Source organism: Thunnus albacares, chromosome 10 (genome assembly GCF_914725855.1).
Source record: "Thunnus albacares chromosome 10, fThuAlb1.1, whole genome shotgun sequence".
Classification (NCBI taxonomy): Eukaryota; Metazoa; Chordata; class Actinopteri; order Scombriformes; family Scombridae; genus Thunnus; species Thunnus albacares.
In genome coordinates this window covers 8,290,001-8,310,205 of record NC_058115.1, presented here as the reverse complement: position 1 = coordinate 8,310,205, position 20,205 = coordinate 8,290,001, and the positions used below count along the sequence as shown (strand labels likewise).

The 20,205-nt window shown below is 39.4% G+C and overlaps 1 protein-coding gene and 1 long non-coding RNA gene across 2 annotated transcripts in view; one reads left to right on the top strand and one right to left on the bottom strand.

Moving 5' to 3' along the window:
* Positions 1 to 360: 360 nt before the first annotated feature.
* The window catches only part of gabra4 (gamma-aminobutyric acid type A receptor subunit alpha4), a 21,564-nt gene continuing 1,719 nt past the window's right edge, over positions 361 to 20,205 (bottom strand). Inside the window, exons 4-9 of the mRNA XM_044364668.1 lie at positions 19,799 to 20,019; positions 19,279 to 19,361; positions 15,468 to 15,611; positions 14,710 to 14,862; positions 5,603 to 5,859; positions 361 to 2,277 (exon numbers count right to left, since the gene is read on the bottom strand). Coding sequence (XP_044220603.1) covers positions 1,741 to 2,277; positions 5,603 to 5,859; positions 14,710 to 14,862; positions 15,468 to 15,611; positions 19,279 to 19,361; positions 19,799 to 20,019 — 1,395 coding nt within the window. The 3' untranslated portion in view covers positions 361 to 1,740. The remainder of the gene's footprint in view (positions 2,278 to 5,602; positions 5,860 to 14,709; positions 14,863 to 15,467; positions 15,612 to 19,278; positions 19,362 to 19,798; positions 20,020 to 20,205) is intronic.
* The window catches only part of LOC122991064, a 15,529-nt gene continuing 5,723 nt past the window's right edge, over positions 10,400 to 20,205 (top strand). The window contains exon 1 of the long non-coding RNA XR_006405521.1: positions 10,400 to 10,539. This is a non-coding gene — a long non-coding RNA (uncharacterized LOC122991064). The remainder of the gene's footprint in view (positions 10,540 to 20,205) is intronic.

Here is a 20,205-nt window from a genome sequence, read left to right as displayed (position 1 = left end):
GCTCTGCGTGTGTGTAGCTCAGCCTTCGGTCAAGCAGACACACAGACCTGCAGCTCTTTATACATCCATGACACAGAGACAGAGAGCAGAGTGGAGCAGAGGAGAGAGACGGCGACAGCGATGTAACCTGGTCACTACGCTACGAGTCCCAACCTCACACCCTGCACACTATTATTGGTTGGGGGCTACACACCCACTGCACAAAGGTTGACGCCCAGAAGCATCCCAAACATAGCAAAATAATAAGAAAAGAAAATACAGGCAGAGGGCAGAGTGTCTGTAGATACATACACAACCACACACTTCTAGTGGGTCATAAGTGATGATTGAGAAGGATTACTTTTGTATGAGACTATACATTGTTTTTTTTTTTTTTAGGAAAATCCTGCATAGTACATCTTTAATATACAACTTTGTTCAGGCTCTGCTCCATAAACCTCACCCAGTCACACATGAGAGATGATTTCCCAGGTCCATCACCATGAAATGCTGTGAAATAATGTATAATGTGTTAAAACTGAAATGGTAGAGAAACACCTAAAGCAGGTTTATTCTCAGTCACATCTGCTAGAGAGACATAGACTTAAAAAGGTGGATGACAGCCGTTCGCTTCTTTCATTGTACATGCCACAATGTCCCTAAACAAACAACCAAGTCACTATTGTATTGCTGCAGTGGTCTACTGACAAATAGCTTTCTTGCTGTTGCCTCTATTTGTTCATGCTATGACTGTGTTTTAATCACTTTTACAATCTTTGTCTACTATTTGGCAACCCATTATGTCAGGAAAGAAGCTTAAATCCTACTGTTACATGAATTAATAACTTGTCTTTACTACTTTCTGCCCGACTGATCCCCAAATTTTATCTTCAGTGTTAGTATTTCCAGATTTAGTTAATCCATCCAAAGAAAGATGCTTTGCTAGTAGGTACTGTACATGAGAGGCTTTTCAGCGCTGATCAAGTCCTGGCCAAAGCTCCACTCAGCCCGATTTGGGGACTTTCATTCTAATCAAAATTTATCTATTCCATTTTAATTTGACCATCTTTTGGCCAGTATTCAGGGTTATTTGAAACAAATGGCTGTTTCTAAACTGAAAGTCCCTGGAAACCATAACCAGAGTCCCTTTTTATTATCAGATAATTTAACTTTGCATCATCTAGCCTTCGTGGAGCCCAGCAGGCACCAAAGCAACAAGTCTGGATATTAAAATGGAAGTACACTGTAATCATTAAATATAAATCTGTTAATCCTAATAAATGTATATATTTACATAGCGTTAATACAGTTCATTTCAGGATGGTGGTACACACATCCGAACATCTTGCCAGGTGCTGGGTACAAAAATAGGAAAATGAAAAAATCTCATGCTTCATCTTGACTGTAGGCCAAAAGGGACCATGAGGCAGTTGAAGCCAATGAAGACCTTTACAGTCTGACGTAGCATGATAGAAAGAGGACAGTAGCATATTCCAGTGTGCAGGTGTTTTCTTTCTTATGTTGAGTCAGATATTTCTAATTTGGTTGATTGGTTCCCATGCTTGTTGTTCGAGGACCTCAAGAAAAAAATAAATGTATTCTGAGTGTGTTCTCCGGGATATGGAAGTGCTTTGCAGTCACAGTTTGTTTATTTGCTTGGCAAGAACAGTTTCCTTATATTGTTTGCAAAGTCCCATAATCCTCGTTTGCTTCCCATCTGTTAAAAGAAATGATTCATCCCTCTTGTTGTCAATGCAAAGTCTAGCCACCTTTAGCCACCATTGTGTCCTTTGATAAGTAAACTACCCAGTAGACCATGTTAAATGCCCCGAAGGACACTGGGAACAGGATCCGTGCGTATTTGTCAATTTTACTGGTTCCACCCATACCAGCAGTGGTGGGCTGGGAGCACGGCGTCTGCTTTAGCTCCAGTTTGTTCCCCATCATCTGGATGCGCTCCAGCTTGGGCCCCAGCAGATGCTGCAGAGACGAGGAGTTGGTGTTCTGCTTGCACGGCGTCCCTGCCATCACGTCTGGCGTGGAAGCTGCAGCCTGGGGCGTGCTTTTCACCAGCTGCGCAGAGGAAGAGGCCACGCTGAGCAGGCTCTCAGACTTGGGGCTGGAGCGTGAGAGTGTGGAGGAGCTGCCGTTGGCTCCGCTGGCTAAAGGTCGCAGCGGTCTCGCTCTTCCTACTCCTGAAATGTTGGTGGTGGACTGGGCTCTCTGGTGACTACTCGACTCTTGGTGGGGAATATAATTCATCCGTTTTCTCAGGTTGCCATTGCTATCAGGATTTTGCTATGAAACAGAAAAAAACAATAATGACATATCTATAAGAGCTGCACTGATATAGAAGTTAACCAATATTGGTATTTTCTGAAAAACATTAAGGAGGTGCTTTAGCTCAGCATGAATGTTGTATAGTATAGCGTGATCAATAAAGGGACCAACACATATTATTGGCCATGTTAGCAACTCAAAGTCATATTGGTTGTTGGCTCCAGGGTCTGACGATAGAGGTATCCTGTAGCTTGTAAGAACCCTTTGAGGGAAATTTGTGATTTTGACTGAATAAATTTGACTTAATTTGACTATGTGGGCTGATAAGTAACAAGAAACTGACCATTTGCTGTTGGGGATAGAAGTTTGTACAAAGAGTTTGGAGGGTCAAGTCTGTTTTTAGCCTTTCCAAAATGTCAAATGTGAAAAATAAAAAGACAAGAGTGAAAGTGTATGGAATGGATTATAATGTTGTGCTTGTCTGCGCCAACATAAGCTGGAAATGTTAACTGCGTAATTAGCTAACTACGTAAGTATTAACTTGACCCAGCATTACCCTCAAGGCCAAGTAATAGCATATCATTGGCTAACAACATTTTGTGAGGTTATAAGTCAACGTTTTTTTGAAAAATTCTTGTTCAGTAGGAGTATTTCCCAGCGGTGTGGAAGCTGGTCCTAAATGCTATACCATATTAGAATTTAAGCTAACGTTTGTGGCTCTCTCGTGCTTTTTCTTGGACCCATCAAGGACCCGTTGTTCCAAAAAAATTACAAATTACAAAAGGTAAAGCTGCCACCATTATCATTGTAAATGTGCTGTTTGAGAATGTAAAGGTTGACAGGTGCATCAACAGTAAGTAAGGCGGGCGGGGGGTTAGAAAACTGTCAGTTGCAGTACAGGAATGCCAAATATATGTTTCAGGTCATTTAGAAACTGTGTCACCATTACATAGTTACTGTAATCCACCAGAGAGCACTGACAAGGTTATTCAATGTGAAATCCGATGCAGTATATCTTCACAACTCTTTAATGACCAAATCTGAAGAATTCTTATCATAAATAGTTGGTTTTTATTATGTGTTTAGGTTTTTTAAATGGTCTATATCAGATTTTCAAACTCTAAAATATTGATATTGATATCAGCCTCAAATCTCCAATATCACACTGGCTCTATTTTATAATGATGCCATTTTACTCTGTCATAATGAGCTGCCGACCTGACTGAGAAAGTTTAATTACTACATGTTTCAGTGGAGGGTTTAAGGGTCACTGTTTTGTTAAATATGTGTCTCAAAAAACCCACATTTGGGAAAAAACAATATGGGAATCTACAGATGAGTGGTGTGAATATAAAGTTCTTATTCCTCCTGTGTGCTCCCTTTTCAAGCCATTTGCAGGCAAGGTAGAGCTCACTTGCTTTTCCTCTCTGAGAAGCGGGCCGGGCAACATAAACCTTGTCATATTGATCTGATTACAGTCCCCCTGACACAGATGGCCTTCATCTGGAAGCAGACGATAGAGTGTGTGCAATACAGATGTCACTTACCAAGGATTTCACTCATTGCACACAAGCTTAAGACAGAAAGTAGGTAGCACTGCATCGGGGCGGTAATGCAGTGTAGCGTCAAAGGAGCTTATCCTTTGAGAGTTGATGTTTTCAAGCAGGGAGAGTGTGATGCTGGTACTAAGGCATTTGCAGGAATAATCCACCCCCCCGAAACTGAAAGGATCCAGTGTTATTGTGTCCCATGTGCAGCAGAGGAGGTGTGTGCATGCATGTGTGTGGATAGCAGAGTTTGTTTTTTTATCATGGAAGAGGTAAAAGGCAAGAAGTTGGAACCATCAACACACCCTGACCCTCGTGCCAAAGCCCTTTGGTAGCGCCAACAGGACCTGCTCTCGAGGAAAAGAGTATTAATTTTTTCCCCCAGTACCAGAGCCTTTCTGAAACCTATACAGATGTACCCGGGCTGCGTTGCCTTGGCAACCTACTAATCCACTGAAGTGCCGTTGTCACCATACTGCATTCAGGCATGATTACGCCACACTGGGATTTGGACTGGAGGGGACAACTTAAAGTAGTTAGTGTAAAACTGACATATGCATTGCTGGGTTATGTCAGCTTCAATGATGAGTTAACAGTAGACCTATCTATTTAATTTGATGTCCTTAGAAGAAGATATAGTTGGGGAAATATGCACGTCTCCCATTTTATCACAGCCATCCCGTGAGAAGTGTTTATACAGTTCCATAAATACCTCCATATTCCTTCAATCACATGAGCAGCGGCTTGTAACACATTCATCTTATCTGACTAAGAGCTCTAAAATAGCTTCATGGCATATTCATGAATACTGATTCAATCCATATGTCAGCTTCCATGGTGTTAATGTAATTTGTTTCAACTGCTGATACAGAAATAGGAGATCATTTTAAAACAGTTTTCACAGCAAACACCACAACTGAGAAAAACACCTCGTGATGAGCTCTATGTGTAGTGAAGCTGGTTTTAAACCTTTTTTTGTCTCACTTCCACATTTTCTTTTACTTCTGTGAACCAGAGTCAATGAATTTGCTGAACAAACGTAGATTTTGTCTGGGCTAATCCGGTGGTAACATGTACGGAATATTTTAAGTGTCTAAATTTATTCGCCACTTCATTTACCACATTTAACAAGTAGTTGTTTCAACATGCCAAACTGTGGTTGACGGAGCAATCATCTGTGTAATCAGGTGAAAGCAAAAGTTAGATTCCTTGTTATAAACTTTCATACAGGTAGTGGCTGAACCAGTACAATTGACAGATGACAAGCTAAATACATTATATGTGGGTAAAATAAAAAAGCTAAAACATTCTGAATGATCATAAGCATTTGACTATATCACTGTATCATTTATTATAGTCTGATGCCTTGTTGGTGTGGAACCACCTAAGCTACGTATTCTGATTTAAGTCTGGGCTTTATGTGTAACAATATAGTATTTCCTGATCAGGAAGCATTTGTTGTGCTAAAAATTATTTAATTTTAATTATTATTATTTTATAATGTCAACATGTTCATGTCAGACATAAGCAGGTTCTAGTATAATATGGGAGTCCAAACTCACATCCTGGGATCAGATTACTCCTGTTTTCCCTACATTTCAGGTCCTCTCAGCTCTTATGAACAAGAACACAGCTGACAATCCTCAGGCAGGCGCACTCCTGGTCCTGGACATTCAAAAGTTTAGGCTAAAGGCCAGATACAGTAAGCACATAATAAGGGACATGCTGTGTAAGTCCTTGAAGTAAGGTACTATCAGATTATTTGCCACGGCCACTTTGAGGGAAAGAAAAATCACCTGCAGCACTTCTTCAGCGTCCTTGACCTTGACAGGTGTAGTTTGGGGCACAGGGGGACATTTGGCTGGCTTCTTTTTGGCCCGCTCGATCTGTGCGTTAGTGAAGTAGTTAACAGCAGCGAACTCGATGAGGGCGGAGAAGACGAAGGCGAAGCAGACAGCAATGAACCAGTCCATCGCAGTGGCATATGAGACCTTGGGAAGGGAGTGGCGAGCACTGATACTGAGTGTTGTCATGGTCAGGACAGTGGTGATGCCTTCAATGGATAAAAAAAGAACAATATTAACCAAAGTGAGAGCAAAGACAAGATTTTTCATATCTGTGTTAGAGGTCAATGGAGTTCTCCTTGAGTCAAAATTCTAATGAGATGATTTACAATTAAGACAGAGTCATCATTTCTAAAACTGAACTCACCTGGATTTGACTGACAGTAAATCTGCTCTATAAATATTTTGTCTGTCTGTGGAAACTGCAGTTTTCCCCAGAGATCTGCAGTTATTGCATCTATCATCATCTCATTGTAGATGAGAATAAAAAATCATGAACACGATTTTCTTCATGTCATTGCTAAACAAATGGTGATGAAGATCATTTACACAGTGTTCAATAGTCCATGTACATTAAGTTGCTCTCGTCAGCATATTTCATTAACTGAATGCAGAGGAATAATGATCCAGATATATTTGGCTCTCTGAAACTGAAACATCTGATTTAATTGATTTTTTTGGGCCACGTGGGACAGTGCAACAAGCTGTCAAGTCCAACAGTTGGATAACAGTTAGTTGGAGTTCCATCCACATGTTTTTTATGTGCATTTTAAATATGCACATAAAAAACCTGGGTGGAAAAAAGTTTTTATGCTTGACTGAGGTGGAAAAGTTAAGGTAATGATAAAAGCAAAATCTGACAAAGTGCAATGGAAATAGACTTGGCGAATAAATCATGACGTGCATGAAGGATGTGACTTCAACGACCACTGAAGTTTCCACTCCTCTGAAGAGACTAAAAATAGTGGCAGAGGAAAACATCAGATCTGTGTGGAGCGATGAGGAGACTGTAATACTCTGCAAATTAACACATGAAACAAACATAGATGCCATTTTTTCATAATTTTTTCTACACTGTCTTTAAGAACTTGAGGTTTGACTGGCACCAGTAGGTGATTTGAGGGGGATGAGGGTCGATGCCATCCCCCTTGTTAGCAAAATGACCAAAATGCACCCTTCTTAACCTGCCATCCCCCCTCTCCATCCTCTAGTAGCAGAGAGAGTGCAGGGGCAGAGGGGTTGTTTAGTTGAATATTAGTCTGGTCTGCCTGACTCATTGATCCTTTATCTGACTGAGGTTTGTGCAAGTTAGAATCTATGGCTCCAACCATGGCTCTGAAATATCAGTAGCTTAACTGTGCTGTGTACTGATAAATCCATGGCACTGTCCGTAGTGCTGAAGTAGCAGACACATTGGTAATTGCCTTTTTGTCTCAGTCCTGCCCTTGTGTCAGTTTCATCTTGGATTTATAATATTCTCTAAACTATGTACTATAAATACTCAATTCTATACTATATTATAGACAGGTGAAAAATTCAAGGAAAAACCAACATAAAGTGTCTTAGTAAGGTGTTGGGCCACCATGTGCCACCAGAACAGCTTCAATGCACCTTGACATTGATTCTACAAGTCTCTGAACTCTACTGGAAGGATGAACATCATTCTTCCAAAAGATATTCCCTCATTTGGTGTTTTGATGATGGTGGTGGAGAGCGATGTCTAACACGTCAGTCCAAAATCTACCATAGGTGTTCAGTTGGGTTGAGAGCTGGTGACTGTGAAGGTCATAACCTATGATTCACATCATTTTCATACTCGTCAAACCATTGTGACCCCTTGTCATCCTGGAAGAGACCACTCCCATCAGGATAGAAATGATTCATTATAGGATAAAGGTGATCACTCAGAACAGCTTTGTATTGATTTGCAGTGACGCTTCCCTCTAAGGGGACAAGTGGACCCAAACTATGCCAGCAAAATGCTCCCCACAGTATAACAGAGCCACTAGATCCCCTCACTGTAGGGGTCAAGCATTCAGAACTGTACTGGTTTTCCTTTAATTTATCACCCCTCTGTAGCTTATATACTCTATACAGTAGTGTCACCTTCATAATTAAAGTGACAAGTAGCTACATGTAGTCACGGAGGAGCGAGGGGATCATAGAGACACAATGCTGTCTGTAGCATTCCTATAATATTCCTATAACATATCTTTGATCATTCAGTAGCATTTGTGCTGCTGAAAAAACACCCCCAGACCAAGCAACCTTGTAACAAATTATTTCAGGGGAGACATGACAACAGATATAGTTTTTACTATAGATGTTTGGCATAACCTGGGAGTGGAGCAGGTAATGTGACTGAGGAAATTAACCTGCACTGACCGCACCGCACTCAGCTGCTACAGTTATATAATTCAAAGTAAAGTTTATACTGTCAAAATTACGGTGTGTTTTGAAAAATAAGCATTATTAAAATGCTTAATGTCCTCCAGTAAAAAAATAGGCCTACACAAAATATGTATTTAGCCTAATGGCATTTTAAATTGAAATTATAATCGCAATTATAATATCAAGAATTAAACTAGGCCTATATGATAACTCTGGAGTCCTAGGGTTAGGGTAACCTCAAAACTAAGCCTCCAATTGGGCCATCCTCCCGTTAAAAATGATCAAATCATCTACTGACTGGCACTCTTTAAATTACATCATCTTGTTGCACCTACTTCTTCTGCAATAGTTTAACGGCACAAGACAAGATTAGCGCCACAAGCTGTTCGACAAACCAACTCCTATAACAGTAGTGGATTGAAACACGTATTAATTTGTATTTTCTTTTGCTGATTTTCTGGAAATGTGGTTAAATTTTGCTCTACATTTGGATGGACACCTGGCTATTGTCATGTTATCCATTTATAAAATTGTTATGGCTAATGTGGTAGCAAACAGTCACCTATTTACACATCCAGAAGTGATGGATTAACATTAGAATTTATTTGGAGTTGGGCTTCTTGCCACTTGGCAAATATAAGTCAAATATTCACTCTCCTTTTGGTCTCCACCAACACAGTAGACAAATATCTGGTTCTTAAGCAGCTAAATGTTCCACTATGTTCATCAGCTAGTAACTTTGTCTGTCACTGTTTGGTTCTGGGCATGTAGTTTACAGAAAAATAGCTGCTGGGTGCAGCTGGTACAAGATCTTGATGAGAGCAGTGAGAGTAAATCAAAACAGTAAAGCTGCAGACCGTAAAACCAAAACAGTGAGCTGAAAGATGCTATAAAGCTCTGTGGTGCTGCGGGTAACTCAATTTTTGATGATAATCACTATGAGGTAACCTTTCACATCATACATCATGTCTATGTAATTTTTCCAATTGTTGATACAAAATATGAATTGGTGCAGCTTCAAATCATTCTATCCGTCTGTCTATGAACAAAAATCTTCCTCATGATAAAAAAATAAGGGTCAACTAGGCTAATTAGCTAACTTGTACCAGTCATTGTTATATTTACTTTTTATGCAGTGCAAGATTGTTAGGTTCATAACATTACTGCAGCTACCTTCCATTTTTCTTCTTGCCTTTTCTACTGGGACTCACTCAAGCATACTTTAGTGAGGAAAAAATACTCCTCCCATTTAGTTTTATGTGTTTAATTCAACCAATGGGATTATTTCTGCCTGCAGGCAAACTCTACCTCCAAATAATGTTTGTATAACTAAAAGTCTGATCTGTATCAAAAGATGTTATGCCACTCAGAGCATACAGTAGCCAATAGTATATGTCCTGCTCCACAGCAGCAACAAAAGAGACTGTGTAACACAAACCTAAAGGACACAATGAATGGGTCTATCCCTGGACTGAATGTCACATGTTCCTCCTTCACTCTCACTGCACCAAGAGAGCTACCATAAAAATAAAACAAGACACCAATGTGGCCTGTACGCAAGGTGATGCGTGGCTCCTACAATAACAGAAGGTTACATTATAAGCCAGTAGCTTTTGTCCTTGGTATTATTAACCAATAGCAATAATGTGATTTGGAGAAAATCCCCTTTACGTTGGAGATCTAGAACAATGTGTCCTGCAGAGTCCTTGCCCAACATAAATTTATCCCCTGCGCCTGGACGTGACCGCCATATAATTACCTGTCAATCAAAAGCCACTGGGTGACATTGATAGGTGAAGTGTGGCTTGAGGCCACAGACTGAGGATATTAACCTCTAATATCAGGCCGTTCTGAAAATAAGCAGAAACCGAAATGGTTGATGGATATACTGCATATGTGAAAGCTTTTGTTTTGTTTTTCCAACTATCTGTAACTGGTGGTGGTGTATGTGTTTAAAGAATGCTGTGCAATACATATCAATATCAATCAATCAGAGAAATACCAGAATAATAAATAATTAAATACTAAAATAATTGAATACCAGAATTTTTAACCAGACATGAACATGAACCAGACAACATTTCTCCTAATGTTTGTTGGTTAAAGGACCAGTGTAGAATTTGGCATCTAGCGGTGAGGTTGCAGATTGCAACAAACTGAATACCCCTCCCCTCATCCTCCTCTTCCAAGCGTGTAGGAGAACCTACAGTGGCTGCTAAACTCACAAAAAACATGAAAAGCCCTCTCTAGAGCCAGTGGGTGGTTTGTTCATTCTGGGCTACTGTAGAAACATGGTGGTACAACATGGCGGCCTCTGTGGAAGGGGACCCGCTCCCTATGTAGATATAAAGGGCTCATTCTAAGGTAACAAAAACACAACAATACTTATTTTCAGGTGATTATACACTAATGAAAAAATATACTTATGAATATCATAGTCAATTTCTGCCATGTCTGTTCTGTTAGATGCCATTAAATCCTACAAACTGCACCTTTAAGTATGGCAATGCAGCCAGAAGGCGATAAGCCAAGCTTAGCATAAAGACAGGAAGTAGGGGGTAGAAGCTAGTTTGTCTCTCTCAAAAATGAGAAAATATACCTATCAGCACCTCAAGACAACAGTTTATTAGCATGCTTACTCTGTTCAGAGTGTATCAGGCTACAGTGCTAGCTGCTTGGCAACATCACTGTGATGGCAAGACTCCAGGAAGTCACTGGGTTTAGCTCATTGGTCTATTGTTTCAGTCACAGTTTGTCATTTCTAATTTTCGATTGGTTGCTAAGTTTCAAGAAGGTGGGTCTTATCTAATTTTAGCCTGTCAGGGTCTATTCGTTGTTGATTTAAATGAAGAGGACACTGGGCCCGGCCACAACCACCCAGTCGAGTAAGTGACACTGCCAGGGATGAGTGGAGTAATTGGCAAAAGGCTAGTTGAGCTCACTGGGGTTCCTACATCCTTTCTTGTTATTGGCAATCAAGGTATTCAGTATATGTTGTGGTGTGTTAGCAGCTGGTACAGCCGAAAGGCTTAATGGTAATTAAATTCCCTAGACCTAACAACAAAATATGCTCACCGGCCACTTTAGGAACACCTGTGCAATATAATGCAATCCAATACAACAGTTCTGCCATAAATTCTACTTCTATGAAGCTTAAACGTTTTTGTTACCATTGTCAGAAAGGTGATAATTCTACTTTATGTTCATTATTGAGGTTGTAGTGGGTGGTGGTGGTGTGCTTGAGTGCATTATATTGAAAAGTGATGCTAATATTTTACCCCCCTCAGGTATGTTAATGGAGTGGACAAAATATTAGGAACACCATTCAATATAATGCACTCCAGTACACCACCCCCACCCACTAGAACCCCAATAATAAACATAAAGCAGAATTATCACCTTTCTGACAATGGTAACAAAAACTGAAAATGTATAAACTTCGTAAATGTGCAATGGCAGAGCTGTTGTATTGGATTAATTAGATTGCACAGGTGAGTGTATTTTGCTAATACTACCTGTGCTGAGACAGCACTGCCACTCAGCCTTGCTGCCAATTGCCAAAGCTATTCTTATGAGTGTGATGTCATCGCAATGTAAAGTCTGTGGGTAAGTGGGACCCAACAGGTGGGACAAGGGAGACAATAATGCAGCAGAAGCAAACTAGGTAGCAAGAAAACTTAGCTGAGTCCAAAATCACTCTTTTGTTCCCTCATTTTCTACTACTTATATAACAGATACTCAACAGTTACTCTAGTAAGCAGTAAATTGAGATTTTGAGATACATATCAATGTGACAGGTGTACTATTGCAGCACTGTAATTTTCACATATATATAAAATGTGATGACTTGCATTGTTGGATTGTTAGTAGTAAGAAGTGTACATGCTGTGGACATTACTTTTTCATTCCTTTGTAAGATTTTTTTGGAGACTATTTAGTCCAATATCCACTTCTTGTAACATATCCATGACCCAGCTGTGTGTTAACGTCATGTAAAACCACACGCTGCCGTTTTTGTATGAATTAAACAGAAACAGCATGTTAATAAGTGAGCTTCAAATGTGGATTTATTTATAGTCTTTATGCTAAACTCAGCTTATCACCTCCTGGCTCTAGCACTGTAGAGGTATTGATCTTCTAATCTCACTCTCGGAAGACTGCAAATGAGAGGATTTCCCAAAATGTCAAACTATTCCTTTAAAGTGCCGTCATGCGTCTGTTCTACGGGCAACCCGTGTGGGAATCAAACCCCCAACCCTCTCTCACTCCAGTCAAGTAAACAACAATTGTGTTAAATGTTACAGGCATAATGAATCACTCACACTTAAAAGTGGACTTTTTACTCTGACCCTTCTTTCTGAAGCCAAGCCAAGCTCCAACTCCTGATCCTCCCTACGCTCCTGTTTGTCTTCCTGACAAACTGCGTCTTCCACGCTCATAACAGGACGCTGTGGTTGAGTCACCGAGGCAGGAAGTCAAAACAGAGTGTAGTTGCAGGGCAGAAGAGGAGAAATCTAAACGCCAACCACCCCATCCTCACCCACCACAGCCACGCACGCACATTGAAACGCAGCGGATTCAAACAGCAGAAATTCTCTGCCTCAGAGGACTGGTACAACAATAGTTGTGCTGCTGTGACGCCTGTGCCGTGCTGGACAGGTCGGGGCAGGGAGGCGAGGGCAGTGCAGCTGGCCTGTCATTGCAGAAGAGCAGCAATGATCCTCAGATGCTTTATTACATGTGCGGCATGGAGCAGCATTTCTACTGAGGGTCAAACTGTGTTTTTCAGCTCAGCGAAGAGTCAACACTCAGGCATGCGGCCTGTGTCATCAACAGCAAAACCACAAGATACATTAGTTGTTTGGTCACCATTACATGATTCAGTATGTTGTCCCAGTTTGACTGAATGCTACTGCCAGACAACAACATGACTGTTATTATAATCAAGCACCATCATGAAAAAAGTCAACTTATTTTATCATCGCTGATACTTATATTATTTTGAATATTCTTCAAGGTACCACTTTCTAATAAGGACGTGTTTATAAACAGTTCATAAGTTGTAACTAATCATTTTTGAATGATTAATAAATCATTTACTATGATTTATAGATCATCAGATATGGTTATAGGCCATCAGTAAGAACACATTTTGGGTTGCTTTATTGTGAAAATAACCCTCTGGCTGGTGTTTATCCTTTCTTTTTGTAAAATGCAGTTATAAATGTTAGTAAGCTATAGTTAAATGTTTAATAAGTTGTTAATAGATTTGTCTTTTACTCCTCTGCAGTCTTTTTCCAATGAGTCAAAGATATTTTTGACAGCCTGGCAACCCAGAAGTTCTCATTGGCTTATTTCTCTTTTATAAAGTATAAGTACATAATCATTAACCATTAAAAAGCCACAAGTTACAATTTATAAACCCTCTATAAAGGATGCTTTATAAAAAAGTGGTACATTTTCACTAAACTAAGTATGTCAGAAGATAAATGTTCTATGATGCAGCGATAGTGAGCCTGAGAAGAATTTCCTTAAGGGGACAGTAAAGTATATCTTATCTTATCTGATCTTAACCAGAAACTAATTTAAATGTTACAAGCAAAACTAATAATATTAAATAAATGATACTTTCATTTTGCAACACAACAGAATTCTGGCATCATGAGTGGTCAAAATGTCACTTTAGCTGTTATTGGACTCATTAATCACTGCTGACACTTGTGTTTTCGTGTTCACTCTTATCACTCATGGCGATAAGGGAGAATTACCTCTTGAAAATGATGCTCCACAATAACATAATCAGAACTGCTTTCAAAATGGAGGACAAGTACCAGTGCCATTACCAGTGAATGACTTTCCACCAACACAAGTGGAGGCATCTGGCTGACAAACCACCAGAGTGAGACTTCATGTTTCATAATAAAACAACAAAGCCCAGCGACTGGTCTAGTTTTAGCAGCTGTCTGTCTCATATCGACAGACACTAATAAGTTTATTTTAAGACCCCAAACATCGTACCAGGGGAGGCGAGAGCGCAAGTGGGTCACAGGCCAAAAACTAAAAGTAACTGTAAAGTAGAAATGATGAATAATGGAACAATTTGTCAAAATGTGATAAAATGGTACCAAAAAAACATACAGTGACAGAAAAAAATCCACATTCTTCATAAGTGATGTAACATTTGCTGCTGATTTTAACTGTAATTAACAATGTAACAACTACACATAAAGATGGATATTTTGGATTTTTGAAGCAAAAATAAAGAAGTAATGGAATAATATTAAAAGGTATTTATTACATTTTCAACCCATATAATTGATTTGAGATTTTGTAGCATTTAACAGTGAAAAACAGTTGTGGAGCAAAATTTATGGACTTTGCTTTAGTCAAATCTGCTCATAAGATGCATCACAATGACTTTTACCATTGCTGTCCAGTCTTGCCTTTCAAACCAAACAAATGCTGTAACAGTGAATTTTCATTTCATGTAGAAATATTTAAGTTAAAAAAACAGCAGCTTTATACATCACCAACTACTGTGACATCACCTCGTTGTATAGAGAGGGGAACACTGCGGCTCTCATTACTCTGTTGGCATGCAGGCATCAAATAAATTAACAAAGAGCAGAAAGGCTGTACATGATGAGGGATGTGTGAGGTCTACGTACCAAAGACTGTGCGTGCCGGAACTGATTCTTTATTTATCCAGAAGGACACTTGGGAGAGGATTACTGTCATTATGCAGGGGATATAAGTCTGAATCATGAAGTAGCCCATTTTACGTTTCAAGTGGAAGTAGACCGTCATCACCACATATTCACCTGCAGGATCAACAGAAATGAATTAGTTTGATTAACAAAGAATTTTAAGTTACATGCTGACAGATTGCAGTTAATACAGCTTCAGACAGATGTCACATTTGATTTTATTTGGTCTCTTTTGCGTACGCAACATCCATTTTCACCCAAGAGGACATATGCCACCATCCCAACTTTCTGCTGCTAAAATCTTTCTTTTCTTTTTTTTTGAATCTTTCAATATATATGTGAACAGAAAAGCCCTCTGAAATGCCTCAACTCATGATGTTTATAATGTTTGATTTCTAGAGGCTGGTACTGTCGTGTCTTTGCTCCTGATCCACTCAATATAAACCACCAAAGCTACATTTTTACAATATTTGTCTCATCACTCATGTCACATGTGGAATATACAGTGTAGATCTCACAAAACTACCAGGTTTGACGTAACATGACACAGCTTAACATGTTTTCTTTAAATAAGAGAGCAGATTTTACACTATACAAAAGAAAGAAATAAACAAGCGAGATGGTCACATCAACCCTGCAGCCATTTTGCTTGGCAGCATTCAGTATAATTTAGCTGCTAACTAAACTAAAATGGTGCAAGGACGAGCAGCAAGTCTCACCTGTGATTGATTTGATCGTTTCACTGGAGACCGTCTGGCCGATGAGATCATACTGAACCAGGCTGGAGGACTCAGGAGGGACCTCCACCGAATGCTGAGGTCCTTTGGTCCAAGTATAGATCATCTCTGTTTTAGGATAGGCATCTGTGGGCAGACAGCAAAGCCACACCAGTGTGAGTCATTACTGTAAGTTGTTAATAGCGCAGAATAAAAGAAATACGATCTTCAGTATAGATTCTGTGTGTGTATAGTCTGTTTACTTTCCAGAAAGGAGGATTTTAGACTGTAAACTTTTAGATAGACAGGTGTGTACATGTATTCCCTAAATATTCATTCAGATACATTCTTTACCTAACCCAACTCATGGATATCACCTCCTACCTCTTACCACCTTGCTCCTGATTGGCCATTACAGTTTGTCTGATAGTCTGTTTAAGTCTCTATAACTGTATGTCTATCAGTAGTGATGATGATGGTCCTCTGACTGAAATATTCATTTTTATTTTGCATTTTTTCATTTCATTACATTTTGTATATGAAATAAATTCATCACTTTTTGCATCAGAACAGCCTCATTTAGTTATATTAGACAGTTCTAAGATGGACAGATTCATTTATGTTCATCAAATCAAATCAAGCATTTAAATGCTGACTGTTAATATACTTGATATGAATGTTTTAAAGTATTTTAAGTATATTAACTAAAGTACTGTGCTTTTTACAGTTTTGAGGTACTTTTATGTTTTTCCATTTATGATAATCATGATACTTTATACTTCAACTTCACTGAAATTCAGCGGAATATATTGTACTTGTTCTACAATTATTTGGCAGCTTTAGTCACTAGCTACTTTGCTGATCAATATTTAACATATTAAATATGTCACTGGCATATAATATATATATATATAGTGACATATTTAATATGTTTTAATCAACATTAAAACACTGCTTACATTACTGCATTAGTAACAGTCCAATAATATAATTTATATGATAATATAACACTCACAGCAGCGGTTTCCCAGCATTAAAAATAGTTTTAGTTTTGATACTTTAAGTACATTTTACTGATAAAACTTCAAGATCCCCTCCAGACATGTATTAAGACGTATAAAAATACTCTGCTTGGAACAATAATGTGTCTGATATAGTTTTTCCACAAATGAAGTATAATTATCACGTTAAAATCTTTAAAATGACATCTTCTCCCTCATTAAAAAAATCAGAATCATTCTGTGAATGTGCAAATATTCAGAGGTCATTTCAGAAGTTTAACTGTTAAACACAAGACATTTCCTCCTTCAATGTAAATTCCATTCTCAGTGTTTGTGCACTGGAGGCTTCAAGCGTCCACATCACATTTGTGGAAGATCAATATTGGATTGTCATTGGCTCCAAACCAGTTGTGATGTCACAAATCATGCTCGTAGACCCCTTAAAATCAGATTTTTTTATGAGCACAGAGAAACTTTCCACTTTGAGCAGTTGAATGTGAAAACAGGGGGACTTTAAATTTTGAATGTGGATTTTTTACTTGTAATAGAGTATTTTTACACTGTGTGTTGATAATTTTACTTAAGTAAAGGATCTGAATGTACACTTACAAGTCAAAATGATATCTGTTCGGTGTTTCTCAGAGAATGATATTCTTGACAGGGTGAAAAGCCTCTGAAGCAACATCATGGGACACTAAAACTCTCCACTGACTAATATTTTAAGGCTTCCAGCTTTTTGAGGCAGCTTGACCCATCACCTCTATTCAAACAGATGGAAACTTAAGTAGTTGATTTACTTTTCTACAAGAAAACTAAAATTGCAGCGCAGGTTTATAGAGTTTTTGTTGTCATCATATGACATTGGATTGGCGTTTCCTGGCTAATATCTGATATTTTTCAGATTTAAATCGCCTGAAACCAACACAATGTGGCAGAGTCAAAGTTCACAGAGCTCCGTGCTGTTATACTTCAGTCCCTGATGCGTCATGTCGACATCTCCATCAAAAGTTGCAATATTCCGACACACTCTCCATTGTTTCTGACTTGGGGATACTTTCAGCTAAAATCGTAAGAAGTCATTTTATTTCCTGCTGTTGCTTCCTCGGAGTGTTTTGCTGTGTGTATGCTGACGAGGTTGGCCACTCGGAGGATGCACAACAAAATGCCAGTTGTCTTTGCCTGCCACTCCCTATGGGACTCCACATCGGCAGGATACCAACTGTGCTGCCAAAATGAAATGACTCCGGTGTGTCATGGAGTGGAACGCAATGCCTGTGCACACAAGTCCAGATGGAGAAACAGAAAAAGAGAGAGAGACAGAGACAGAGACAGAGACAGAGAGAGAGAGAGAAAGGGTGATGGAGGAAGAATCAAGGCAGAGCAGACAGAGAGAAAATTAGCACACACACACACACACACACACACACACACCAGCTATGGAAAATAGCTGCATAGGTCTGTGCTATCCTGAGGCAGAGGAAGGGATTCTGACCTTTCCTTCGCTTCAGGCCACATCAGATCCATGGTCGCTTCCTCCTGACTGGAGGCGAGCAGCAGCAGAGCAGGATGGTAAAAAAAAAAAAAAGAGGAGGACGAGGAGGGGGGCGGGGGGGGATGACAATGACTGAGAAATGTGAATTTGTCCTCCGCAATGTCACCATGCTGGGTAATTGACGGCAGATTGGGCGGGTGTAAAGACAAACTCGTTGTCTTTTCCTCTCCTTTCTCTCGCAGATGTAATCTTCAAATCGCTGCTCTTCTCTGATAAGACGGAGCAGCTCCGTTTGAGAAACTCCTTTATTTCTAGATAAGTCATTTCTGCTGACCAGTAGGATCACTTATAAACACTGATGCTGAGTTAGGGCTTCATTGTTCACTGCTCAGTGCAAGAATGAAATACTTCATTATTTAGTATTAGCATTCAGTCACTTTGTGTCTCTCCTCAGCAGTCCTTTTCAGCAAAGAATCCATTTCAGTGCCAAGCAGAGAAGAGTCATGTGACCAAGCTTTTTTTTTCTTTTTTTTTGACTTTTCAGACCAAGGAGGGACAAACTTGTGATTTGTGACTTTCCTAAACTTTTTGAAAGGCAGTACGTGCAGCATTTGTGAATATGTTTTTCCCAAATTAGTCATAAAACTTCGCTTAGCTTCATATTTACCACACAGACATGAAAGTTGTATCAATCTTCTTATCTAACTCACGGCAAGTAAGGCAAGAAGCGTAACTATTCCTCTAAGAATCCTGGATGGACAAGAGCTGATTAACTAAACAAAATGAATAATAAATATGTAATGACACAACTTTAAAGATTCAATATGATAATGATTCATACATGTAGCACCTTTAAAAAGCTTCCTACAACAAGATCATTCATATTATTTTACACTTACTAAATGATATCTTGTGCATGTTTCTCCTGTATATGAATGACTATGACTATGTGATTCTGGAGGGAGGTCAGAGGTCAGGCTACGACAAAATCATGTGGTCTTGGAGCAATTCAGGCTTCACTTCCTTCTTCAGAGGCATTGCAGCAGCACTGGAGCTCAACACAGACCTATAACTAACAACCAGCTAGTTGCAAACGAATGGTTGTCAAAGCAAATCAGCAAATATCTGGTTGCTGGTTACCTTCTTCACCTGCAGTCTAGCGAGCCAGTGCACAATAAAAGGAAACTGACTCAGTTACTTTCTACCATCATTTGGGTACATAAAAGTTTCCATGTCGTGAATAGATGGTTTAACCGTGTCTCTCCCCATCTCTGCTACTATTTATCTGTCTATCTCACTCACACACACGCTTAAAACTTACAGCTTCCAAACTTGAGGGGGCATGCATGTCCATCCATGGGGAAGTCCACAAGCTTCATGGGACATTCAGCACTAATAGTCAACCTGTTGCAGCACAGAAAAGAGGAGCTCAGTAAAGGACCAAATAAATACATGTACACACACACACGGGTTAGTGATTTCCTCATACCAAACCCTTTTCATAAAAAAGGCAAACACACAGTTATTTGACTGCTATATTGAATTTAAGATTTGAAAGTTTGGCAGCTTCTGCACTGTCTCAACACAGCTCGACACTGTTTACACTGGAAGCTTGGTTTGATATCACAAGAAAATTGCTCCATTGCCTTATATACAACAAAGTCTGTCTTCTCCCATTGTTTGAAACAAGCACAAACACTGAAATATATGATAATAGCAGGAATTACACAGATAATTTCAAAACAAAACTATTTAATCAAAGTTAGGCTACAGTTTAGGCTTTCTTCATCAGGTGTTTAATGTAAACGTATTGTATAGAGGGATGGAGGTAAGTGCAGTACCTCATGGTGTAGAGAATGGTGCCATTCTTCATGATGCGGAAGAGTTTGTTGGGGGCCGTCATGTTGTGAGCCACTGACTTCTTGCCATTCCTGAAGAAAGTGTCTGGTGTCCAAACTTTAGTCACCATCAAGTTGTTCAGCCTCAAAATCTCTATCGGACCCTCATACATCAACCTCCGGTCCACCCATGTCTGTCGAAAGAACACGTCCATTGTGTACTCCTAAGAGAGGAAAAGTAACAGAAAATACAGAGGTGATAAGATACTACTAGTCTTTAAAATGTCTGATAAGTAAAACATCTTGTTTTCCACACACAAATATAAAGTAACAAGAGAGAGCTTCAGTCCATTTAGCTTCTTCTGCATTGATGAAATTTGGTACAAAGTTGTGTAAACTTGGCTGACATG